The sequence below is a fragment of the Propithecus coquereli genome, unplaced genomic scaffold (assembly GCF_000956105.1).
Source record: "Propithecus coquereli isolate 6110/MARCELLA unplaced genomic scaffold, Pcoq_1.0 Scaffold83, whole genome shotgun sequence".
NCBI classification, from domain to species: domain Eukaryota; kingdom Metazoa; phylum Chordata; class Mammalia; order Primates; family Indriidae; genus Propithecus; species Propithecus coquereli.
Window position 1 is genome coordinate 2,658,994 of NW_012154507.1, and position 21,408 is coordinate 2,680,401.

The following is a 21,408-nucleotide window of genomic DNA, read 5'->3' on the forward strand; positions in this document are numbered from 1 at the left end:
TCATTTAGATATAATCAGGAAATGGGTACAAGTGGGGAAGCATATATTACAAATTATAACAATAGTATCTATCTCATGAAGGCAGTGAATGCTGCAATCAACTATGCATTTTTATATTTCAAAAAAAATCTTAAATTTAATGAAAAAAGACATTATATAAACTTATAAAATGTAATATTAAGTTTAAAAGTTATGGGGAAAATCCTTACACAAATTACAATGAAACCCCTTCCTGTTCACTGAATAACCACAAGGAAAACAAATCTATAAAATGCTTTACATTCAGTTCCTCCTCTTTAGTGGCCACTTGAATAAGTCCAGTTTCGAGTAATTCTTCTACAGTCTTTAACTTCTCATCTTTTTCTTGAATGCTGAAATTATAAATTTAACACAAGTATGAACTATTTTTCAAGGAAAATTATATTATTTCTAAATATTCTATATAGATTAACTCCTTTATCCATAGTTTTTGAGGATCTTTTTCCACGGTCTGAGGGCACTTACTTCCTCTCTACCAACATAAAATGTGCTCAAGTAATGAATGCTTAGATGCCAGCCTACACAAGTAACTGCCACACATGAAACCCACAAACGATAATGTAATCCCAAATACTCAATAGCATACTACATTCTCTTCCACTACAAAATACAAAGAGAATTTTAAGAATCTATGTTAATGCAGTTAATTCTATTACCTCAAATTTTGTAAAAATGAGCCATCAAAATACAAAAAGAAATTTAACTCTTACCACTTTTCCATTTGTTCCACAACTTCTTTATTAGGCTAAAATAAAAGTCACCAAAAAAAAAAGTTTAATTTTATCAGGTTTGCAGGAAGTAAAACTAATTAATAAAATTTTGTGTAATTGTCTAGAGTGTTAAACAGATAAAAAATTTAGGAAAACGACCCTTACTTGAAGAAATAATTACAGAATTATTTAATTCAAAAAACACGAAACCAAAAGGCATCTGCACGAAAGATACAGAAAAAGTAGTAGTATAAAATGGTCTGGCAAAATGAATTAGTATCTTATGAATAATTTTTCAATCACTACAAAACCTTAACTTAGGATAAGAGAATTTGTCTCATTTCCTTTATATTAATCCTTCAAATATAAAAAATCCAAGCCTCTAAGGCCTTGCGTATCAGGGAACAAAGGTTTTTCTTTCTTTAAATTGATTTTTTTCCTATACTAAGGTATAACATTTACCTAGACAAGGACACAAATCCTCTTTACAGCACAATGCATGTGTAAATACACAGATATTATGTAACCCTCACCCAGACCAAGGTACATGTTTTAAAATTGATTGTAAACTGCAAAAGCAAACAAAAACATATTCTCTTTATGAAGCATTAAAACATGATGTATAAGCTTATCCCCCATGACCCTTCTCCTAGCATCCCTCCCCCAACACACACACATCCCCACTGTTATAATTTATTGTGTGTCCAGAAGTAGAGCTTCCCCTTCGGTATTCCCTGACCTTCAGACAGCTAAGCAGCCTGACTAGATGGGTTTGGGGTCTTTCTTCTTGAACATTCTCTCTTATCCACTCCTTTCCCTCACCCCATCCCCAATCTTACTAAGTTTTTTAATTTTTTCCCAATCTTCTTATCATCATTTTTCACAAATAATATTAATTTTTCCATTGCCAAATCCAAGTCCTAAGATTCCACTTCATATATGTTTGTAAAATTAACCCCTTCTCTTCAATGCCTAAGTTTAGGCCCTCAGCTTTACTCATCTCAAATACCACAATACTTTATTTTTCTCCCTGTGTCTACTTCCTAAGCATTGTTTCAGGAGGGATACAGGAAGAACTTCCCAATGGGAAAAAATTGTCCGAACATCAGAAAGGAAATAGTTGTCAAAAGTATATTAAATCAGGTTTATACTGTGAAAAACAAATTATGCAGTAAGTTTACAAATTTTTCACGCAGATGGTTTTTGTCCATCTTTATTTTCGATGAAGGCCGTCTCACAAAAAGACTCAATACTATTGAGTCCAAGTTACCCACACCTTAATCATTTAGTTGTATTATAGCTTTAGTCAGTCCTACCTACTTCTCCACCACATAAAGTGAAATGTCTGGTTATAAGAGTGATGTTTCTAAAATGTTAGCTAAATGCTCATTCATTCTTGCAACACTCTTCAGTGGCTTACCCACATACATGCTAGATCAGATTCATGATCCTCAAACAGCATTCAAAGTCCCTCATAATTAGGGCCTAGCAAATCTTTCTCTACTCCCTAGATCCTGTACTCTGTCTGCACTTCTGCAATATGTCATTATGCTCTGAATATGCCAATTTTGCCACATAATGCCATGACTTTGAACACTGTATTCCCTCAGCCTGGACTGCCCCTTAGCAGTATGGCAAATTCATGGCCATTTTTCGACATGGGTGTGATTGTCCCGAGCTGCCTCTCCACTTCTCCTTCAAATAGAATGCATTACCTCTTCCTCTAAACCTGTTCACATATTTCAGACATTTTATTCATCCCCCTTTTCTGTTTTAAACATCTATCACCACACCAAGGAATCAAGTCTCATTTATCTCTGTAGACTCAGCATGTAGGTAAGTACCTAGCATACATTGAACTAGTGAATATTTGATGAATTGAATTTCCTTTGATGAAGTTACAGTTTAACAAGTACTCTTGGTCTTCAGCTCATCAAATATTCAGTTGCACAAAACTGACCCAGCTTAGCATCCATACAACATTTTTATTTTACTTCATACTTTATTTGTCCAATCCAATCTGACTGTTTCCTCCCCTAGATGATTTCCAAAACTATACCTCATATAATAATGAATTCTTCTGCAATACAATACAACCAGGCAGCAGGGCAAAGAGAAGAAACTTCCTATAGTTTTTACTTATTAATCTTGACCACTGAATCTTAAAAATCTACTAGAATGAGAATAAAAAGTCATGCTGCTCCTTCACTAAAAGTCAGGATCCTCCCCCCCCTCCACAGTTTTATTTTATTCTGGACAAATGAGATCTTAGTAACTGATTTATTTGCGTTATCTGACCATCCACAAGCCTATATCCAAGGGAGCCTTCCCTTCTGTGGTGTATAAACAGCTTACCTTACCTGGTATCTATTGTCTTTCTGCTTCCTACACCTGAAGAAACAACAACTTGGCACCATTATTGTTTTCTGTTTTAATAAGCTCAATCTTTTCTTCCAAGATAAAAATCCATGTGGTAAAAAGACTGAAATTTTTACCTGAATTTTAACTAAACTGTTCATCTCTCAACTGTCACTTGGAATTCTGACTGCTGGGTAGGAAGGGGTTAAAAAAGGTAGAAATGAAAGAAATTAAAATTATACTAATCTTTACCTCTTCTTTCACTAGCAATAGCAATAAAAATAACTAGAGAAAAAGCCACAAAGTTGGTTCTTTGGTCTGCCAAGATGAAAGAGATTAAGTCACAACTAAAACCATAACATCACAGTCATATGCTTTCTAGACCAAAAAAAAAAAAAAAAAAAGGCTTTCAGGATTGGAAGAACAATTCTAAGAATTACCCAACAGATGTTAAATTAGAACCACAAAATGAGTTTTCTCTCTTATCAAATAATTCTTGTAAATAAATCCAAAAATGTGGCTATAAAATTTTGTTCTGTGGACTGTTAACTACTCTTCATAACAAATGAAGAGTAGTTTTTCATCTCATATGAAAAACTGTCATTTTAACAAAACATCTAAAAGAGCACAGAAACCTTATAGTAGATGGAAGTCTGACTCAATAAGATAACAATAAGGGAATTTGTAAAAAATATATTAACTCCCACAAATGTGACTGGGAATTTTACATGATATTAGAATGGTATTTCTCAAGGCATCATAGGATCTTAAAGGAAAAGAAAATTTTAAGGCTGGTGGTTTTATTCTTGTTTATTGATGGAGAATACCATTTTTAGTAAAAAACAGAAGCTGAAAGGTTTTTCAAAGATTCAAGTTGTCTGTTTATACCTAGGTAAGAGTTGCCAGCACCTGGATACTACTAGAATACCAGAATTCTAGGACAGCTTCTAGGCATTTGTTTTTGCTCCATAAAGTTAATTTTAGGAGGCTTAAAACTCCATATACTAAAACAGATGTTTCAAAATCTCTGGTAACTAACACACAAAAACTATATTCCACTTTTCCAGGTAAGAAGTACACAACAAAAAAATATATGTTATATTTTATCTAATCCAAGTCATCAAAGTTGCATCTCACAACTAATATTTAACACTAAAAATTAAAAATGCTGCCAACTAAGTTGCAGAGACAGCAAGATACGTCTCCATTTCAGAGATCGTAAATTGGGGGAAGGAAAGGGAATCTTATAATTGATGAAATATTGTATCTTTTATAAGCTATACCAGGAAAGGAAAATAAGACTTAAAAATATGACTTAAATACCATTTACACTAAATATCATCCCTTCAATATTTTCTCCTTATTCCCTTCAGTTTACAAGGATAAAGCATATACAAACTAATAAAGAGTACACAAAGCACTTAATAGCATATGGGGAGAGAATAACTGGATTACTTCTTGACAAGTTAATAGATGTTAAAGAATAATTCCAGATACACAATTACTTACACCAATTCCATAACTGCACAAACATGAATTTTAAAATAAAGAATGCATGCATCTGCTAGAGGAAGTGCTATCATTTTCAATAGCTTACATTTCGGCTTCTAATAAAAATACATTTCCAAAACTTAACATTAGAGAAACACGCAAACTCTCTATTGTAATGTATCATCTAATATCAAGAGTTTCTAGAATATTTTTTAAAACTGTAATTTGAACAGTTGTGTAGAAGACTATGAAGACAACATTTAGGAACAGCCAGAGAACAGATACCACTGGGCTCTAGTTTGCGGAACCATGCTTATTCAAAGCTGCTACAGTTTTGGTGGTTTGCTATAAATACATTAGAAAGAAGAGTGGTGGTGGTAGGGGGTAGAGATGAGATGGAAAACATAAGTACTCTAAGGGAAAGGAATTAAGGTTTAAATGTCTGATGTATGCAAAGCACTAGGCTAAGCATTATACAAAAGCTTCTCCAATTAAATCTAACAACCTTATGATACAAGTATAATCTCCATGTGAAAGACTTGGAATGAGAGGTGTTGGAAATGTTAAGCTATTTGATCAGTATCACTCTGCTTTTAAGTGCTGGTAATAAGTTTCAAACTCATCCTTTTTTAAGAAACTCTGCTGCCCAAAAGAAAAGGCTGAGGCTCCAAAAGTCAAAGACAGGACTTTTATCCTAACAGCCAAATATATCCAAAAATTCTTTTTATGCATTCTATTATACTCCCCTCCCCACACACACACAAGTGCTTATGAGCAGATTAACTTCATCTCAGGGAAAAAAAGTTTCCTTAATTTAAATATAAGATGAATAGAAATGCAATTAACAGATATATCTAAGCTTAAGCAAAATGTATCAATTAGTGAATTGGTTATTAAGAAGAACCAGATTTTGTTATATACTAGTTATTTCTACCTTGTAATTCATGAAAAGCCTTACCTGTTCAGAAATAAGAGTCTGCAGCTTCTGAACTTCTAATTTTAATGCTTTGTTTTGGTCATTTAAAATCTAGAAGAAAGAATCTCAATTTACTGTTTCTTTAAGAAAAAAGGCAATAAAGCAATCATTTGAATGGGTTTTTGAACGAATGCATATTATTGCTTTAAAATTCATAAAGTGACAGGTGAATTATATACTGCCATAAAAATTCAAATCTTATTGGACATAGAGATGCACCCTGGCAACTGGTTGGCCATGACCAGAAACTAGCACTACAGCAACAACTGAGACAAATAGAACAGTCACAAATACAAACTACCTGCTAAAAATTGCTGAGAAAAGGTTGGGGCAAAATAAATCTACAAAATCTATTATAAGAACAGATAGAATAATCTAGGCAAAATGTCTATTATAAAATTCATTGCTTGTATAAGTCACCAAATAAACTACAGAAACATTGTTTCAAAGTGACTTCATATTAAAAAGTAGTATTTCTAGATTCCAATGAAAATTATACAAGAAAGCTGAGTTTATAAGCTAATTACACACCTTAAATTCTTCCATTTTGTTTGAAAGTTCACATTGTAGCTGCTCTTCAAGCAATCTTATTTTATCATCTTTAACATGTATACTACGAGGAAAAAACCATCAATTAAAAAAATACTTCATACATTCAGCAAGTCTTCATAAATTATGAGCACAACTATCAGTTATAAACAGCAATATTTTCTGCAACAATTATACTTGAATATAAATCTATGAATGCTATGCACAACATTACTTTAGTCACCTTTTTTGCATCTTCTCCAATTCATGTGCAGCAGCAGCCTGTGTTTGGAATGAGATGAGAACTATTATCCTTTCTCAGGAAGTGGTGAAAACTATTCTTTCACTTATTTTTACATATTAAAAAAGTTACATGTTCATATATTTGTAGTAAAATCACAAGAATATCATACATTTCTGTAATATGTTTTGCTGTCCAATAGTTTTACTTCTCACTGATCAACTTTTATTTTAATAAAAAGGTATATTCTTTTTGGATTAAATGGCAGAAGGCTAAATAAGCCCGCACATTAAGATTGTTTTAACTGATTCCTCTGATCTCGGAAGTGATCAATCATGGGAATAAACATTAATTTTAACGTAACAATAGTAACATGTAGGTAGGTCATGAGAATCATGGTCAAAGAAAAGTGGCTTTCACACCATACAGCCAAATATAAGTAGCCGTTTACACAAATAAAATTAGGGCCCATAGTATCAATGAAAATAAGAATAGACAAGTTGAAATTCTAAGGTAAATGCTCAAAAGCAATAAAGATCTACCTGCTCATTTACCAGGACCTGTAACTTCTGTATTTCAGCTTTCAATAAAAAATTCATATTCTGTATATCCTAGAAAAATAGAATATTAGAAATATTTAATATAATAGACTTTAAAGTTTGTAAAACAGCTCTTCTACCTAACAATTAAGCAAAAGTCTTAAATTACAAATCTACTAGATCAGAAAGAAAAACCATCAATTCCTGTTATTTAGCATATTTCCCATAAAATTATTGTGAATTACATCATGTATGAAAAGCCCTTTGAATTTTTCCTCTTATAGAGCTAGAGAATTTTCTAGTTTAGAAAAGAGACAGACACATTTCAAATGAGTTCTAGAGTTATTTTCCATTCTTCATATACATTCATACAGATTATAAGGATCAAGGTAATTCAATTTTGAGTTCTATAAAATACTGCAGCCATTTATACAAATTACTATACCTTAAGTTCTTCCTCTTTACTTGTTAAATGATCATGTTCATTTGCTAAAGAATCTTCAGTCTGTTTTATCTGCTTATCCTTTTCTGCAATCCTTTAAAATGAAAGACAATTAAGTCACAAATCAAAGGATTAAAAGTCTTAAATAGGGTCATCCTTACTTAAGTAGTTTCTCATAACTGTACCTTCCATTTCTATAGCTCCTTTCAGTTTACTAATATCTGTCGTATGCTTACTGTAACTCCTTAAAATACATACCCCTATTTAAAACTCGAGATCAAAGAGGTTAATTAAGTTAAGCTCACAAGGCTGGCAATGTCAAAACCAGATTTCAGGTCTTCTGAACTCAAGTGATCAATGTCTATGAAAAATTATATAACCAAAAAAAACATAAAACTTTGTTTTGGGTATACTACGACATAGCTAGACAGGGTAGCTACAACTACTTATTAGAAACGAAAACTAATTTACTTTCCCTATTCTTAGAACACAATTACCTCTTCCAAATAATTGCTAACATTCAAATGAAAGAAAGTTTCCCCAACTCTTTTTATGATAAAGACATAAATAAAAGCAGAACGTGTAATGTTTAGGGACCCAACTCACTAAGGGGAAGGGGGAAAAAAAAGTTGCTCCAAATCTAGTTCAGAGAGTTTTCTAAATAGGTCAGAGTATAAAGTTAATCATAAGTGTTGCATCTAGCAAGTATCAGTTAGTGGTGACTACACAATTATACGAGAAGTGTGGAAAGGCAGGCTTACACTTTATGTAATTCTTCTGCTAGAACTGAAGCGGAGGTCTAAAAGAAAAACAGTGTCACATAAAAGCATTTAAGAGAAAGCTTAAAAGTTGTACAATAATCATCAAAATAGAGCTTTAAAAATTAAGATAATAATAAGTTGTTAAGAAAGTATCTGGCCCATGGTGAGGGTTCAGTAAAGAGTAGCTATCATTCTGAAAGCAAGTTTGATCACCAACAGCCAGTATTAGGGAATTACATATAACAAGACATTTAGAATAAAACAGTTGACAGACTGGAAACTACGTAACTGACCATCAACCAATACATAGGGAAAACATCCACACAGGCCGTTTTTCATCTCCGTGCTTCTTTTCCTTAGTAACAATTTAATAAAATGATCCACTTCATGATTAAGATAATTAAGTACACCTTGGTAATATCCATGCTCATCTTTACTTTTTAAAAGATACTTATAGCATTCTCTAAGTATTTAATTCCTGATAAATTTTCTAGAGCTGCTTCTCAGCTGATAAATACAGATCTCAATTCAATTTGAATTGATAATTCACATATATATGTATATCCACACCAACATCCTGTCCTATATTCAGTAACTCTACCCCAATTAATTTTAGACCAGTTACTACAAAGAAAGCAATTAGGAAAAAAATGTTTACATGAACTTGTGTGAACCTTAAAAACAAGTTTTTAATGTTAAAATCACTTTTTACTAGGCAAGGGCAACATATGTAACCTAAACATCTGTACCCCCACAATATGCTGAAATGAAAAAAAAAAAAGAAAAATGATTAAATGTGTCTTTTCTTCACTAAAAAAAAAAAAAAAAAAATCACTTTTTACACAGAAAAGCCAGACTTCTATTCTAAGCTAATACTTCTTGCTACAAGTAACTTTTAGAATTTTACAGCTAAAGAACTGAAACTAAAACTCACAGTATGTATTGTATGGAAGCAAGTACTTGGAAGTGTTCACTCTTTTTTCTTAATGTCATATTATTTATGCTCTGAAGACACACATATATGTCCATATATACATATATCCATGTGTATGTGTGTGTGTGTGTATCTCACATCACAGAATAATGTTGCCAAAGAATAACAAGTCTTACAATACCACTTGCAAGACTTTGGAAGGTTTACCACTAACTAAACTGAAGTATGATATGGAGGTTTTTCCATGGCTAATCAATATTTAATACATAAACCACTTTAATACATAAATCACTATTCTAGACACCATTTGGCCAACTCCCCGTTTTGTGATAGGATAGAGGACATTTTTTTTTTCCTCCCATGGTGAAAGCTCTCTATCCCTAACCCTTTCCAATTACTTGAACTTGGATTTCTTTCTTACTGTTTTCCCACAGCATTGTACATAATTATCAGAGTGTTTAGCACTCAGGATCATCATTTGCTTATTCATTGATTAGTCTCCCAACTATTAACCCAGTGCTTGGCACTCAAAAATACTCAGGCTGTTTAAATGCCTGGGAAGTTATTATTAATGATAAGCAATAAGAAAGCACCATTACCTGGGCCGCTATCTGGGAATGGAATTGTTGAATCTGAGCTTTCAAAGCCTCATTCTGCTCCAGAATATCCTTTCATAAATAGCAATCGAAAAGAGAGAAAAAAGTGTGCTAATGAATATCCCAATGTATACGAACACAATGAGTTACAGATGTATCTGTTTATCTTTAAAAAGGCATTCTTAGATTCCAAAAGGCATTATTTTAAACAATAATTACACATTCTGAGTTAATTTATAAGGTAAAAATTAAGGATATGTTATTCTATTCCTAATAGAATACAAGCAGCATAAGACTGTGGTGAGCACATCTTCAAACATACCATACTGTGACAAGTGCCGGAAGATTAAATTATAATTATTCATCACCACTCCAGAATTAGGAGAAGATAGACCTTGTTCTCTGTTCTAGACATACAGATCTAATCACTGGCCATCTTTATTTTTTTTAAAGAAGGAAAAATAGGTACCTGAACTTGCATTTGTAGAGACTCTTCTTTGTTCACCCTTTTTTGCTCTGATTCCATTAACTGCATTAGTCTTTGTTCCAACTGTTGTTTTGATACCAAGGTATCTGTAAGCTTACTATGCAGACTCTGTACTTCATTTTCTTTGGCCACAAATTTACTCTGCAAATCTGTAACAAAACATTTCATTTTACAAAGCTCTCTTCCTTCACCTAGTTACTTGCACTTATCTTAGGGTAGGAATTATCTCCTCTAGAAAACCTTCTTTGAATCTCTACTACTTCTCTTGTATGCTCTTCCAGCAGCTATGCTTACCTTCCACGGCAGAAAAGGGAACAGTTGAGACATAAATAATACACACAACACACACACTCCCATATCTCCCAGGTGCATCCATCAAAAAAGAATAAATGAGTAGTAAAAGTCAGCATGTATTAAGTGGGCAGTTTTAAGTAAACTACTTGGGATGGTAATGCTCATGTTGCTTTTCTCTTCACAGCACAGGAAGTGAGTCTTTTCTTAGAAACAAAAAATAAAGATTTAATCAAAGAACAAAAGAAAATAACCACATAAAAGAACCACACTAAGTGAGGTTCCCACTACCCTATTATGTACTATAATTTTGCCTGCAACTTAACGCTTCAGGCAATGCTAGTAGGTAGCTTACTTTAAAACTCTGACAAACGTCAAAGACATAAAGATATTCTCAAAAGTACACAAGCTATGTTTATTGAGCTATCACCAAAAAGTCAAATTATACTTTCTTCACAGATGGAGAAGAAAGGAAATTTTACCCAAAATTATATACCAAGTTTACATGAATATCTCTTCCTCTTACCTTGTTGTGCTGCCTCATGTTCTGCAGTTCTCTTCCTGATGTAGCTCTGAACTTCTTCCCATCTTCTCTCAGCTTCTTGTAGTTGAACCTTGATTATTTTAAAAGGGAGAAAGGATAAATGAGCACAAACAAGGAATTTCAACTTTTAAAAAAAAATCCTCTACCTCTATTGTTGTGTCACAAATCTGCTTATTGCTAGGCACATATGCATGGTCTAAAAGTCACTTACTTATTAGCCACAGCAATCCTATCCTCCAACATACAGGATTTACAGATTAGAGATTATTTCAGAAACTCAGTATTTGTGATAAGTTTGGATCAAGATACCTACTAATATGTACATATCTGATCCACTTAGCTATGACCTGTTTTCTATTAATCTTCCTTCAACTGATAAGCTCCTATTATAAAGGACAGGCTGGTATGTTTATTGCTAAATCTAAGTACCTAAAATTCATATTTTGAGGTACGGATATTTATACATGGTATCCCAAAATTGCCATACATAGGGAAAAAATTGTAGCTAAATGTACCTTTATCTAAAAAATATTCATTACAAAATTTTTCCTTTGGAAACACTTACACCATGGCTCAAGTGCAAGCCACTGGAGCATTAGTTGGTCTTGTGCTCAAGCAAAGGAAAACCACCTATTCCAATGCTGGGAAAAAAGAATAGGTTCTACTGGACTTACTGAGAAATCCAAGTTTTGGATGATAAAAGTGATGATAAAGGTAATTTTAACTACATGATTTTTGCCTTACACATGTAGACCCTAACCCCACATAAGATAAAATTGTACTACTTATACTTGTCAATCAGCTAATTTCATTTTTCATATCTTCAAACAATCTTTAACTTCAAATTCAAGGCTATGTTCAATTCATTCATTAGGGCACATGCTTTTCTTCATCAGAGCAAAGCAGTTAGATTACAGGTCCCATTAAGCCTAAAATGTATCTCTCAAACCTTTATATACATTTAAGGTCATCAAATTAAATACCTACATTATTCATGAAATGATACATAAAGGTGGGACTACATCACCTTCAACTGAGTAACTGCTTGCTCAGCATTCTTCTTTTGGGCTTCCTCTTGCTGTAGCTTTCCTGTTTTCTCAGTCAGCTCATTCACCAACCTAGCATAATCCTGGCGCAGTTTATTTAGTTCTGCAGACTGCCTGAAAACAGTAACTGGATTAGGAACCTTCCATTATTATTATATAAACACATATAAGGAACAGATAAAACATATATTAGTCTTGCTGAGCTAGTAATTTCATTTGTAGCCAACTGAAAAGGAACACAAGTGTGACTACTAACACTGAAGTTTGGCTAAGTGTAATCCACTACATAATTCTAACAGCAGTCACACAAAATCTAAAATCATTATATCAAGAAAAATGGATGACCACAAACTCATGAGCATAAACAGTGACACCCTCAAAGTGGCAATGTCACCCTCAAAGTGGTCTTCTGACAACCTATTAAAATCAACCAATCAGGGTGCTTACACTGTAGAATCATACTATTAGTCTTTCTATGGTACTGTTTCTCAAAGTATTCCTCCAGAGCCAACTACATTGCTATCGCAAGGAATGTGTCCTAATATGCTGATTCCTAGGTTCCATCTGACTAAATCATAATCTTTTAGGGGTGGGACTCAAGAATATGATTTTTAACTAGCATGTCAGGTGCTCTTTAGAATAATGAAGTTTGGGAACTACTGTGGAAGGGGACAGATGGTTTAAATCTTATTAAATTCAGTCTCATAAATTTGTAGACTATCCCACTGGTGGCCCGAGTATTTATTACATTGTTTATATAATATATAAATATATTATACATAATACACATTAATATATTTATATAAACATATAATTTGGTATAATATATAAAGTTTATATATAACTGAAGAAGTTCTTCACACAGAATTTTTGAAAAGTAACTTATTTTAGAAACAAACGTAAGAAACAAAAGTCTAATTACTATCAAACACCATTTTGATGAATCAAGAAAATACTCTTCCATTCAATTAAAAATAAAGCATTTGGAAACATACTTGCTTTCCAGTTGGTTTGTAGTGTTGCTGACAGCATCTCTCAGTATACCATTTTCCTGCTTCAAGTGAGCTATCTCTGCCTCCATCTGCTCACGAACTTGCTGAAACTGAAGTTATTTTACACATGTAAGATTTACAAAACACAGGTTGCCAAAGCTTCTTTGAAAAAAGAAACATACTAAGATGAGAATGCCTAAAGCATTAATAGAATAAAAATTTGAATCATTCTTCTCAAATATAAACAAATTTAAAGGAAAAATTATATTTTGTTAGTGATAAATGCAAAGTAAATATAAGCTGCCACCACATTCACGAATACAAGTAGATGCTAGCTTACATACAAGACAAGCATGCTTAGAGATGATGCTTCAGAACTAAAAGATAATTTAGGACTTCTTTCCTACCCAACAGACTCATAGAATTAAGCCTGTTCTGATGCTAGAATATATAAATTTTCTGTTAGCAGTATTTTAAAATGAAAGTCTTTTAATAATCCAAAGTTTAAAAACTGAAAATATTTTTGATACACTTTATATTAAGTTACAAATCGAGCCATAATTAAATAGATGACAAACAATTTTACTTGCTAAAATATTCTTATCTAATTTTTTAAATTGTGGTAAAATACACATTAACATAAAATATACTATCTTAACCATTCTCAAGTATACAGTTCAGTGGTATTAAATACATCCATAATGCTGTACCACCAGGACCACCATTCATCTCCATAACTCTTTTCATCTTGTAAAACAAAACTTTATACCCATTAACCAATAAATTTCCATTGCCCCTTCTCCCAAGCCCCTGGCAATTACCATTCTTACTTTAGCTGAGACTACAGGCATGCACCAACACACCTGGCTAATTTTTCTATTTTTTGTAAAGACAAGTCTTGCGCTTGCTCAGGTTGGTCTCAAACTCCTGGCCTCAAGCAATCCTCAGCCTCCCAACGTGCTAGGATTACAGGCATGAGCCACCGCACCCAGCCTAACAGAACTTACCATATGGAATCTATGTCCTGGCCTCTATAAGCAATCAAATGAAAAAAAAAGATAAATCACTTAAATACCTTTCAATAAAAGATGTTGCTATAAGTATCTGACTAATTTTCAAATGAACAGTAGTAGGAATTAAGAAGAAAAGGTCATTCGAGACTAGGAAAATCAGTTTTTCAGTAACCTGATATATGGGAAGAGAATATTTCAAATGGCTAGCGGAACAAGAAGAGAAAGGAGTGGATCAAATTAAAACTTCAAGCAGTGGATAGAGTAAGAATATGAAAACAACATCACTTACTTCTTTTTTTCCATTAGTGGCATTTTAGTTGAAAACACTGGGACTTTGATAGCAGTGAAGAATAATTTAAAATTTTTTAGCAGACTAGCAATATGATCAAAGGAGTATTTTACAAAAAATAACCTGGTACCAAGTACAGCTTAGAATGGAAATGAGAAACCTATTAATATGGGGGTTATAATTATCCTAGTATGTAAAAATAAACTAAAGACATGTCTAAGAATTTAATGCAAGAGTAACTAAAAATAAAATATCTTTTAATGATTTCAGACCAAATTGTAGACTGGGCAAGGGAGAGAGAAGTCAAAGGATTCAAGTATAAGGATATTAATGCCTCAAAATATTGAAAATAAAAACAACCTGATCAATAGTTGAGTTTGATTTGAGACATGTTAAATCTGAGGTAATGACAGACCTTCCATCATCAGCAGAAACATCAGCCAGCAGGTGGAAATAACAGTTTTAAAAAGTCACACATGCAGAAAGTTCACTTAAAGAGAGTATTATATGCCCTCTTGGCAAGCAGACCCAAGCCATGTTCTTTAACAGCCTCTTTAGCAGTAATAAAGATATTTCAATCTCTTTTTAAAAATAAAGAAAAAAATTCACTAGTTTAGACCTAACTAGAATCATGAAAATGGAAGATACATATAAAAGACAGACAGTAAGAAATGAACCTCCTGAAATGTTGACAGCAGACAGGTGAAAAAGTGTAAACCAACAAAAGAGACAGAAGGTCATTTTAGCCAAAACCCTGGGAGTCATCCTGAACTATCACCTCTCTTCACCCTGAACTATCACCTCTCTTCACTCTAACACTAAGCCCTATCTAATTAACTCCTCTGTATCACTCAAACTCGTTCCCTCATTGTCAATATCTGATTTCAAGCCCTTGTTCTGACTCAAATTCCTACAAAAGCCTTCCAACTATCCCTTGCTTCACTCTCTACACTGCCAGGGTAATGATTAAAAATACTAATATAGGCCGGGCGCGGTGGCTCACGCCTGTAATCCTAGCACTCTGGGAGGTCGAGGTGGGAGGATTGTTTGAGCTCAGGAGTTCGAAACCAGCCTGAGCAAGAGCAAGACCCCGTCTCTACTAAAAATAGAAAGAAATTAATCGGACAACTAAAAATATATAGAAAAAATTAGCCGGGCATGGTGGCGCGTGCCTGTAGTCCCAGCTACTCGGGAGGCTGAGGCAGGAGGATCACTTGAGCCCAGGAGTTTGAGGTTGCTGTGAGCTAGGACGCCACAGCACTCTAGCCCAGGCAACACAGTGAGACTCTGTCTCAAAAAAAAAAAAAAAAATACTAATATAATACCAGCAATTGCTGGGTTGCTTAAACTCCTTCACTGGCTCCCCAATCGTCTGGTATACAAGGCCCATGAAGACAGGTCCCTATCTACTTCTCCAGATCTTCTCTTCTTCATTCCAGTCCTGATTCCCAGATATCACAATTCTTACTGTATTTCTCACAGAGTGTTAACACCAGGCAACCCACTGAGCCATCATCTCTAGAGATGGGACTAAGGAATGACACCAAGTAACTCTTACATTCAGTGCCCATTTCTTCACTCCCTTACTTGATAATGCCTAATTGTTTCAAAAGATTCAACACAGTCTGGATATTGCTTCTAACAAGTCTTCTTATCAATCCCTCTCCTTCCTTCCCCACCTCTCATCTCCACTGCTCCAAAGTACCCAATGCCTACCTCTACTGTCATGGTGTATTTACTTGTCTGTGTCCAGTCTCCTACCTCATCCCCACCTAAGAAAGTTATTTACTTAAGGACAAGGTGTGAGTTTCACTAGCCACTGTATGTCGATGGCCCAGCACAGGGTCTTGCACATACTAGGCATTTAACAGTTTGCTAATTAAATGAATGTATATATTTCACTTTGTTTTCAAAGAATGAAAATATACCTTCATTTGCATCTGTTGAGTCTCTTGATAACTGACATGCATTTTGTTTTGAAATACATTATGTTCCTTTTCTAATGTTCCAATCCGATCTTTCATCCTTGCTATAACCACGTTGCTTCTTTCTTTCTCTGTCATCATTTCCTAAAAGAGTAAACCAGAAAAGAAATTATGAAACACTTGGCATTAAAAAGGTATTATAAGCCTATAACAATAAGAAACCATTTTTAATAGCAGCAAAATAATTGTGAATGCTGAAACAATAAGTACTTGCTTTAAAAGCAAGGTCAAAAGGTTAAAAAAGAAAAAACATAGTCTTCTATGTCTCACCTGCTCTTTACACAAATTCCCTTCATAAACACTTTGCCATTATGTTTACTCTTATTTCAAATGCACTTTCTGGTTTGAGAGTTAAAAACCATACATAGTTCATAAATCCTACATTCTAACTCAATTATAAGAAAGAACATTTTTAAAGCAAAACAATTCTCTATTATTCCTGTGTTTCAGTTCTCTTTCAGGGAACAGAGAAAAGCCTAGAAGGAAAAGAAAGGAGTCTCTCTTCTAGGAGATGAGACAGGATAAGACATGTCTATCGTAGAGAGAAAGTTTGGAACACGGGAAAGTAAAAATCAAAATTCAAAATGGTATCATCTTCCCAATTCAACCCTTAAAAAGGTGGTTTCATTTTGTTTTGCAGGTATTAGAACAAATATTAGAACTCCTAGAACAAATATTAATTATCAAAGTATATGAAAGCCAAGCAATGTTAAAGTTATCTGCAGGCATAATTAGTTCATGTCCCTGCTCTAAGAAACTCACAAAATTTAACACTTTTACATAACTTATAGTTGCCTGTAAGAGTTGGTTCATTCACATTTACACATTTTTATACTGATATTAATACTTAGAAAAAAGTATATGTATCTTCTAAGTATATAATGAATTAGCACAAAGTAAATAATCTATCTTTAATTTTTTAAATGTAGTCAAAGACAGTCAGAAGTATACTCAACTTTCCAACTGTAAGGAAGCATACTTATTAACAATTTTAATTGACCTTGATGTAACCAACTCTTTCCATTGACTTTATTTACTTCTAATTCATATCAAGGATTTATATTCAAATAAAGTCATTCCTTCTCATGTCATCATCAAGTAGCTAGGTGAATGACTCATAAACTTCATTTACTGTACTGTAATTAATCCCTAAAAGGAGAAACAAGCACTTCAGAAGGAATAAGACCGCATGTTCTATAGTGCTTTGATTCTGTTCTCTCAGTCTACATGATGTTCTAAAGGTTGGTTTCTTGGTTTTTTTATTAACCTTTCAAACTAAAATCTCTGGGGTTTGAAAAGCTTGATTAAAAATTATAAATATTTATCATAAGAACCTCCATAAAAAAATTACCCATGTAAGAGCTTCACATTTATACTATAAACTGAATTTAAATACAATCGCACCAAATTTTGTGCTTCTACAGAGAACAGATCAAGGTCAGATCCAATTAAAACAAATTCCCATACTTCTGAACAGAATCCTTCTGCTATTCTGAAATTAGGGTATCTGTAAGTACTATTGTTTTAAATTCATAATTCAACTATACGCTATAATATCATGAAAGCATGAGGCAGTCCCCCTCCCAAAACTCTAAAAGAAAATTACTTTTTTGGGGTATAAATTTATTAGACAAATAATTAAGTCAGGAATTATGAATAATTCCTGAAATCTTCCATTGCTTCTGACTCAGGAACCATATCTCTTGAACATAAGAATGTCCTCACCTGAGTTAACTGCTTACACCGATCCTTTGTAGCAGCAGCATCCTCCTTCACAGCAGCAAGTAACTTTTCCTTTTCTTGAAGCTGATGTACAAGTGCAGTCAATTCTCCTTTACTTGACTACAATTGAGAAATCAATACAGAATTAGTAACAGTTTCACATGGGCTAATGAAAATTATAAAAATGAAGTATCTAATATTAAGTGTTCTTGGGCCAACACAGAGTTCTATATTACATGTAAAGTAAAATGACTGACGAATATAGGTAAGTGAAATATCACTCAGAAAAGTCCCTGTAATGCTGTATATCCTGAAATCACCAATAGGATACATATCAAGAAACAGATTTTAAAAAAAAAGTATAGGACTTCTAGTTTTAAACCCAGAGTCAAGATAGCAATTTCCCCCTTTTCCTCCTAGAAGCTCAAAAGAGAATATAAAACCAAAATGCAAATTATCATCAATGAACCAGTCACCTGTAATCTCAAAGCATAATATTAGGAAAGATTGCCAAAAGCAGTGAAGATGAAACACAGACGTTCCATAACCCTATCAGAATATATGCACGACTATAGAGGTGCCATGGGTATGTAGTTCTCTGAAGTTAACAGGCACATTCTGAAAGGTCAAACCAACAATCTTCCATTTGACACAAGGAACAAGTGCAAAAATGGAACGCAGAAACTTTCATGGAAGGAAGTCTCAAAGGAAAAAGGAAGAAATCAGAGACAAATTTTCCTCAAAGAGAATAGCTAGCCAATGAGGCAGAATCAAAAGATACTCTCTGTAGTGGGGCCCAAAGTCTGTTATCTGAAAAGAAGCAAAAGCTAAAAAAGTTCATTTGCGCACACAGCCCCAAGGAGAATACCAGCCAGCTTTGACCTTCACCATTAGCAACCTCCACCACGGAGATGATCCAAAAGGAAACCCTCCTCATTGGAAAAGGAGTACTAGCCAAAAACAAATAAAACGGGCACTACACAATATACAAAAAAAGGAAAGCAAGAAAAACACAAATGACAAGTGAAGAAAGTCACCAGAAAAAGGTTATAAAAGAGCAGGCAAAAGTTGTAATAAATACCGCAATTTTTAAAAATCTAATACAGGAGTAATCTCTGGAAAACAAAAGCAAAGGGCAAAGCTCACAAAAGAGGTCAGAGAAAAAAGATAAGACCACAAAATGAGATAAAACATAAGCTGGCAAACTCAAAGTGTTAGTATTAATAAAAAATAACACCATCCCAGAAATATAACCTAATAAGAAGCAGCAAACAGAAAAAGACATGTTGCTGCAAACACAGTAAGGGCCATAGAATCCAGGGTGAACAGAAGTAAATAAAAAGTAGAAATGAAGAAAAGTAGAAAAGTAGAAATAAAAAGTAGAAATCGGTTATGTGTTGCTTAATTTTGTTTAAAGAAAAGGACGAAGATATGAAAGGTAAGAGACAGGCAGTGGAAAGCCAACACATATTTAACTGCTATCTATTATTTCAGTTCAAGGACATTATGTAAAACTTCCCAGTAATAAAAGTTGACTTAAATCTAATGATTGAGAAGCCATGCTGTATTCAAAGGAAATTTAATAGAGAAGTCAAACATCAAGCCATATTATAATAAAATTACTGAACTTCAAAGAAACTGAATCGCTTAATGTATGTACAGTAAGGCAGACACTGAAAAACTCAATAAATAATAAATACCTGTTGGATTACCCAAAGAAAATATTAATTGTGAGAGTGTAGTTTCACAAAAACACATGAAAAGAGTGCAAAATTCAAGCTGGCCTCAGACCTCTACCTAGCAATAAGAACAGTAAAACAACAAATGCATGAAAATTCTTCAAGGAAAGAAGGTGAAACCCAGGAATGTTCTACCTCATCAAACTATCAAGTGTAAAGATGAGAAAGTATCATCTTAACTTGTCAAAATTTGGGAAATATAGTTTCCGTGAGCCCTTCTTGAAGAAATCCAAGGAAAAACAATTTCAGTCAACCAAGAGATTAACAAAGAAGCTATGGCAAAACAACTGGTATTGATCTTTGAATCCACCATCAAACTGTAAAATTAATATTTAAACATAAAAATTATACTCACAGGACAGATGTTAAATATTACAAGTATGTGACAAACAGAAATGCTATAATTAACAAAAGTTGAGAGTGACAGAAGTGAAGGTAGGAAAAAATTTAAATGGTGTTAACAGTAGTTCCTCCTGTTATATAGCATGGGGCCAAACTGGTTAATAATGTAAAGTTTAAAAAATCATAATTGAGGTAATTATATTTAAAGGTCAATGTTAAAAATTAATAATCAAATCAAACATTTTCTTACTAGTAATCACATTTACAGTAAACATTTTGAGTAGTTACTATATGCTAGGAATTTTAAGCGCCTAACATATATTATCTCATTTACTTCTCAAAACTTGATCATCATTTACATATTAGAGATGAGAAAACTGAGCCACTGAGGTTACATAAGTAATTTATCTAAGGTCACAAAGCTCAAAGTGGCAGAGCCCAAATCTAAATCCAGGAAATCTGACTCTAGAGCTCAGGATCTTAATACACACCCTCCAAGTGTCACGTAACTTAAATACAAGGGTATGCGCATACACACAACATAACATCTCCTCTCTGACCCCCCCAGCTTTTTACTCTATCTTCCCCTTCCCACCTAGGCTTACTCACAGTGGACACTGTCACTTTCCCATGCATTTGTCACTTATTTAGTCTAATACTGCAATGAAACTGCTTTCACTAAGGATGTCAAACCCAGTTTTTTAATCCTTATCCTTTTTGAACTCTATAAAGCATGTCACTGTTGACTTTTCCCTCTAACGCCCTCAAACTCTCTATCCTCCCTAAGCTTCTGCGATTCCACTATTTCCTAGTGTTCCTTCCCCACCCCCCCTTCTGCTCCTCTTTAGTAACCTTTTTGGTGTCGTTCTTTGTCTTTTAAATGTCGGTGTTTCTCAGGGTTCATTCTTGAGCTTCTTACACTTCCACACATCCTCCTTGGTCTAATATACCTCCACCACATGTACTGGTGATCGTGGATTACTTTCCTATATCACTACCATTGGAATCTTTCTTCAACTCCAGAGAAATATATATTCAATTGTGAAATGATTATATCCACTTAAATGACACAAGGGATGCCTAAAACAACTTTCTAAAATCTCTTAATCCTCTACTCTCCCCTCCTCTACAGAGTGTCTACAAGTACCATTGTCACCACGGTCTATACAGTTACTTGAGAGAGAAAACAAGCAGTCATCCTAGGCTCTTCTTTAGCCACTGTATCTAACCGGTCAGCAAGTCACCTATCTCCTCTACCCTATGCCAGTGACCCCATATTAATCATCCCCCTTGCTCTGAAGTGGTCTTTATTAGGCACAAAGATTCATTTACATCTATGACTT

General features: G+C 33.8%; 1 protein-coding gene across 6 annotated transcripts in view; it reads right to left on the bottom strand.

Annotated features, from left to right (window-relative positions):
• Positions 1-21,408, bottom strand: part of KTN1 (kinectin 1 (kinesin receptor)) — a 95,423-nt gene that overhangs the window by 36,845 nt on the left and 37,170 nt on the right. For all 6 annotated transcript variants that reach the window (XM_012663786.1, XM_012663780.1, XM_012663783.1 and 3 more), the window contains 15 exons: positions 17,988-18,104; positions 16,206-16,346; positions 12,979-13,085; positions 11,965-12,097; positions 10,920-11,007; positions 10,085-10,251; positions 9,619-9,687; positions 8,086-8,123; positions 7,328-7,418; positions 6,886-6,954; positions 6,347-6,384; positions 6,106-6,187; positions 5,557-5,625; positions 750-784; positions 281-371 (listed from right to left, as the gene is read on the bottom strand). In XM_012663786.1, the coding sequence (XP_012519240.1) occupies positions 281-371; positions 750-784; positions 5,557-5,625; positions 6,106-6,187; positions 6,347-6,384; positions 6,886-6,954; positions 7,328-7,418; positions 8,086-8,123; positions 9,619-9,687; positions 10,085-10,251; positions 10,920-11,007; positions 11,965-12,097; positions 12,979-13,085; positions 16,206-16,346; positions 17,988-18,104 (1,335 nt within the window). The remainder of the gene's footprint in view (positions 1-280; positions 372-749; positions 785-5,556; positions 5,626-6,105; positions 6,188-6,346; positions 6,385-6,885; positions 6,955-7,327; positions 7,419-8,085; positions 8,124-9,618; positions 9,688-10,084; positions 10,252-10,919; positions 11,008-11,964; positions 12,098-12,978; positions 13,086-16,205; positions 16,347-17,987; positions 18,105-21,408) is intronic.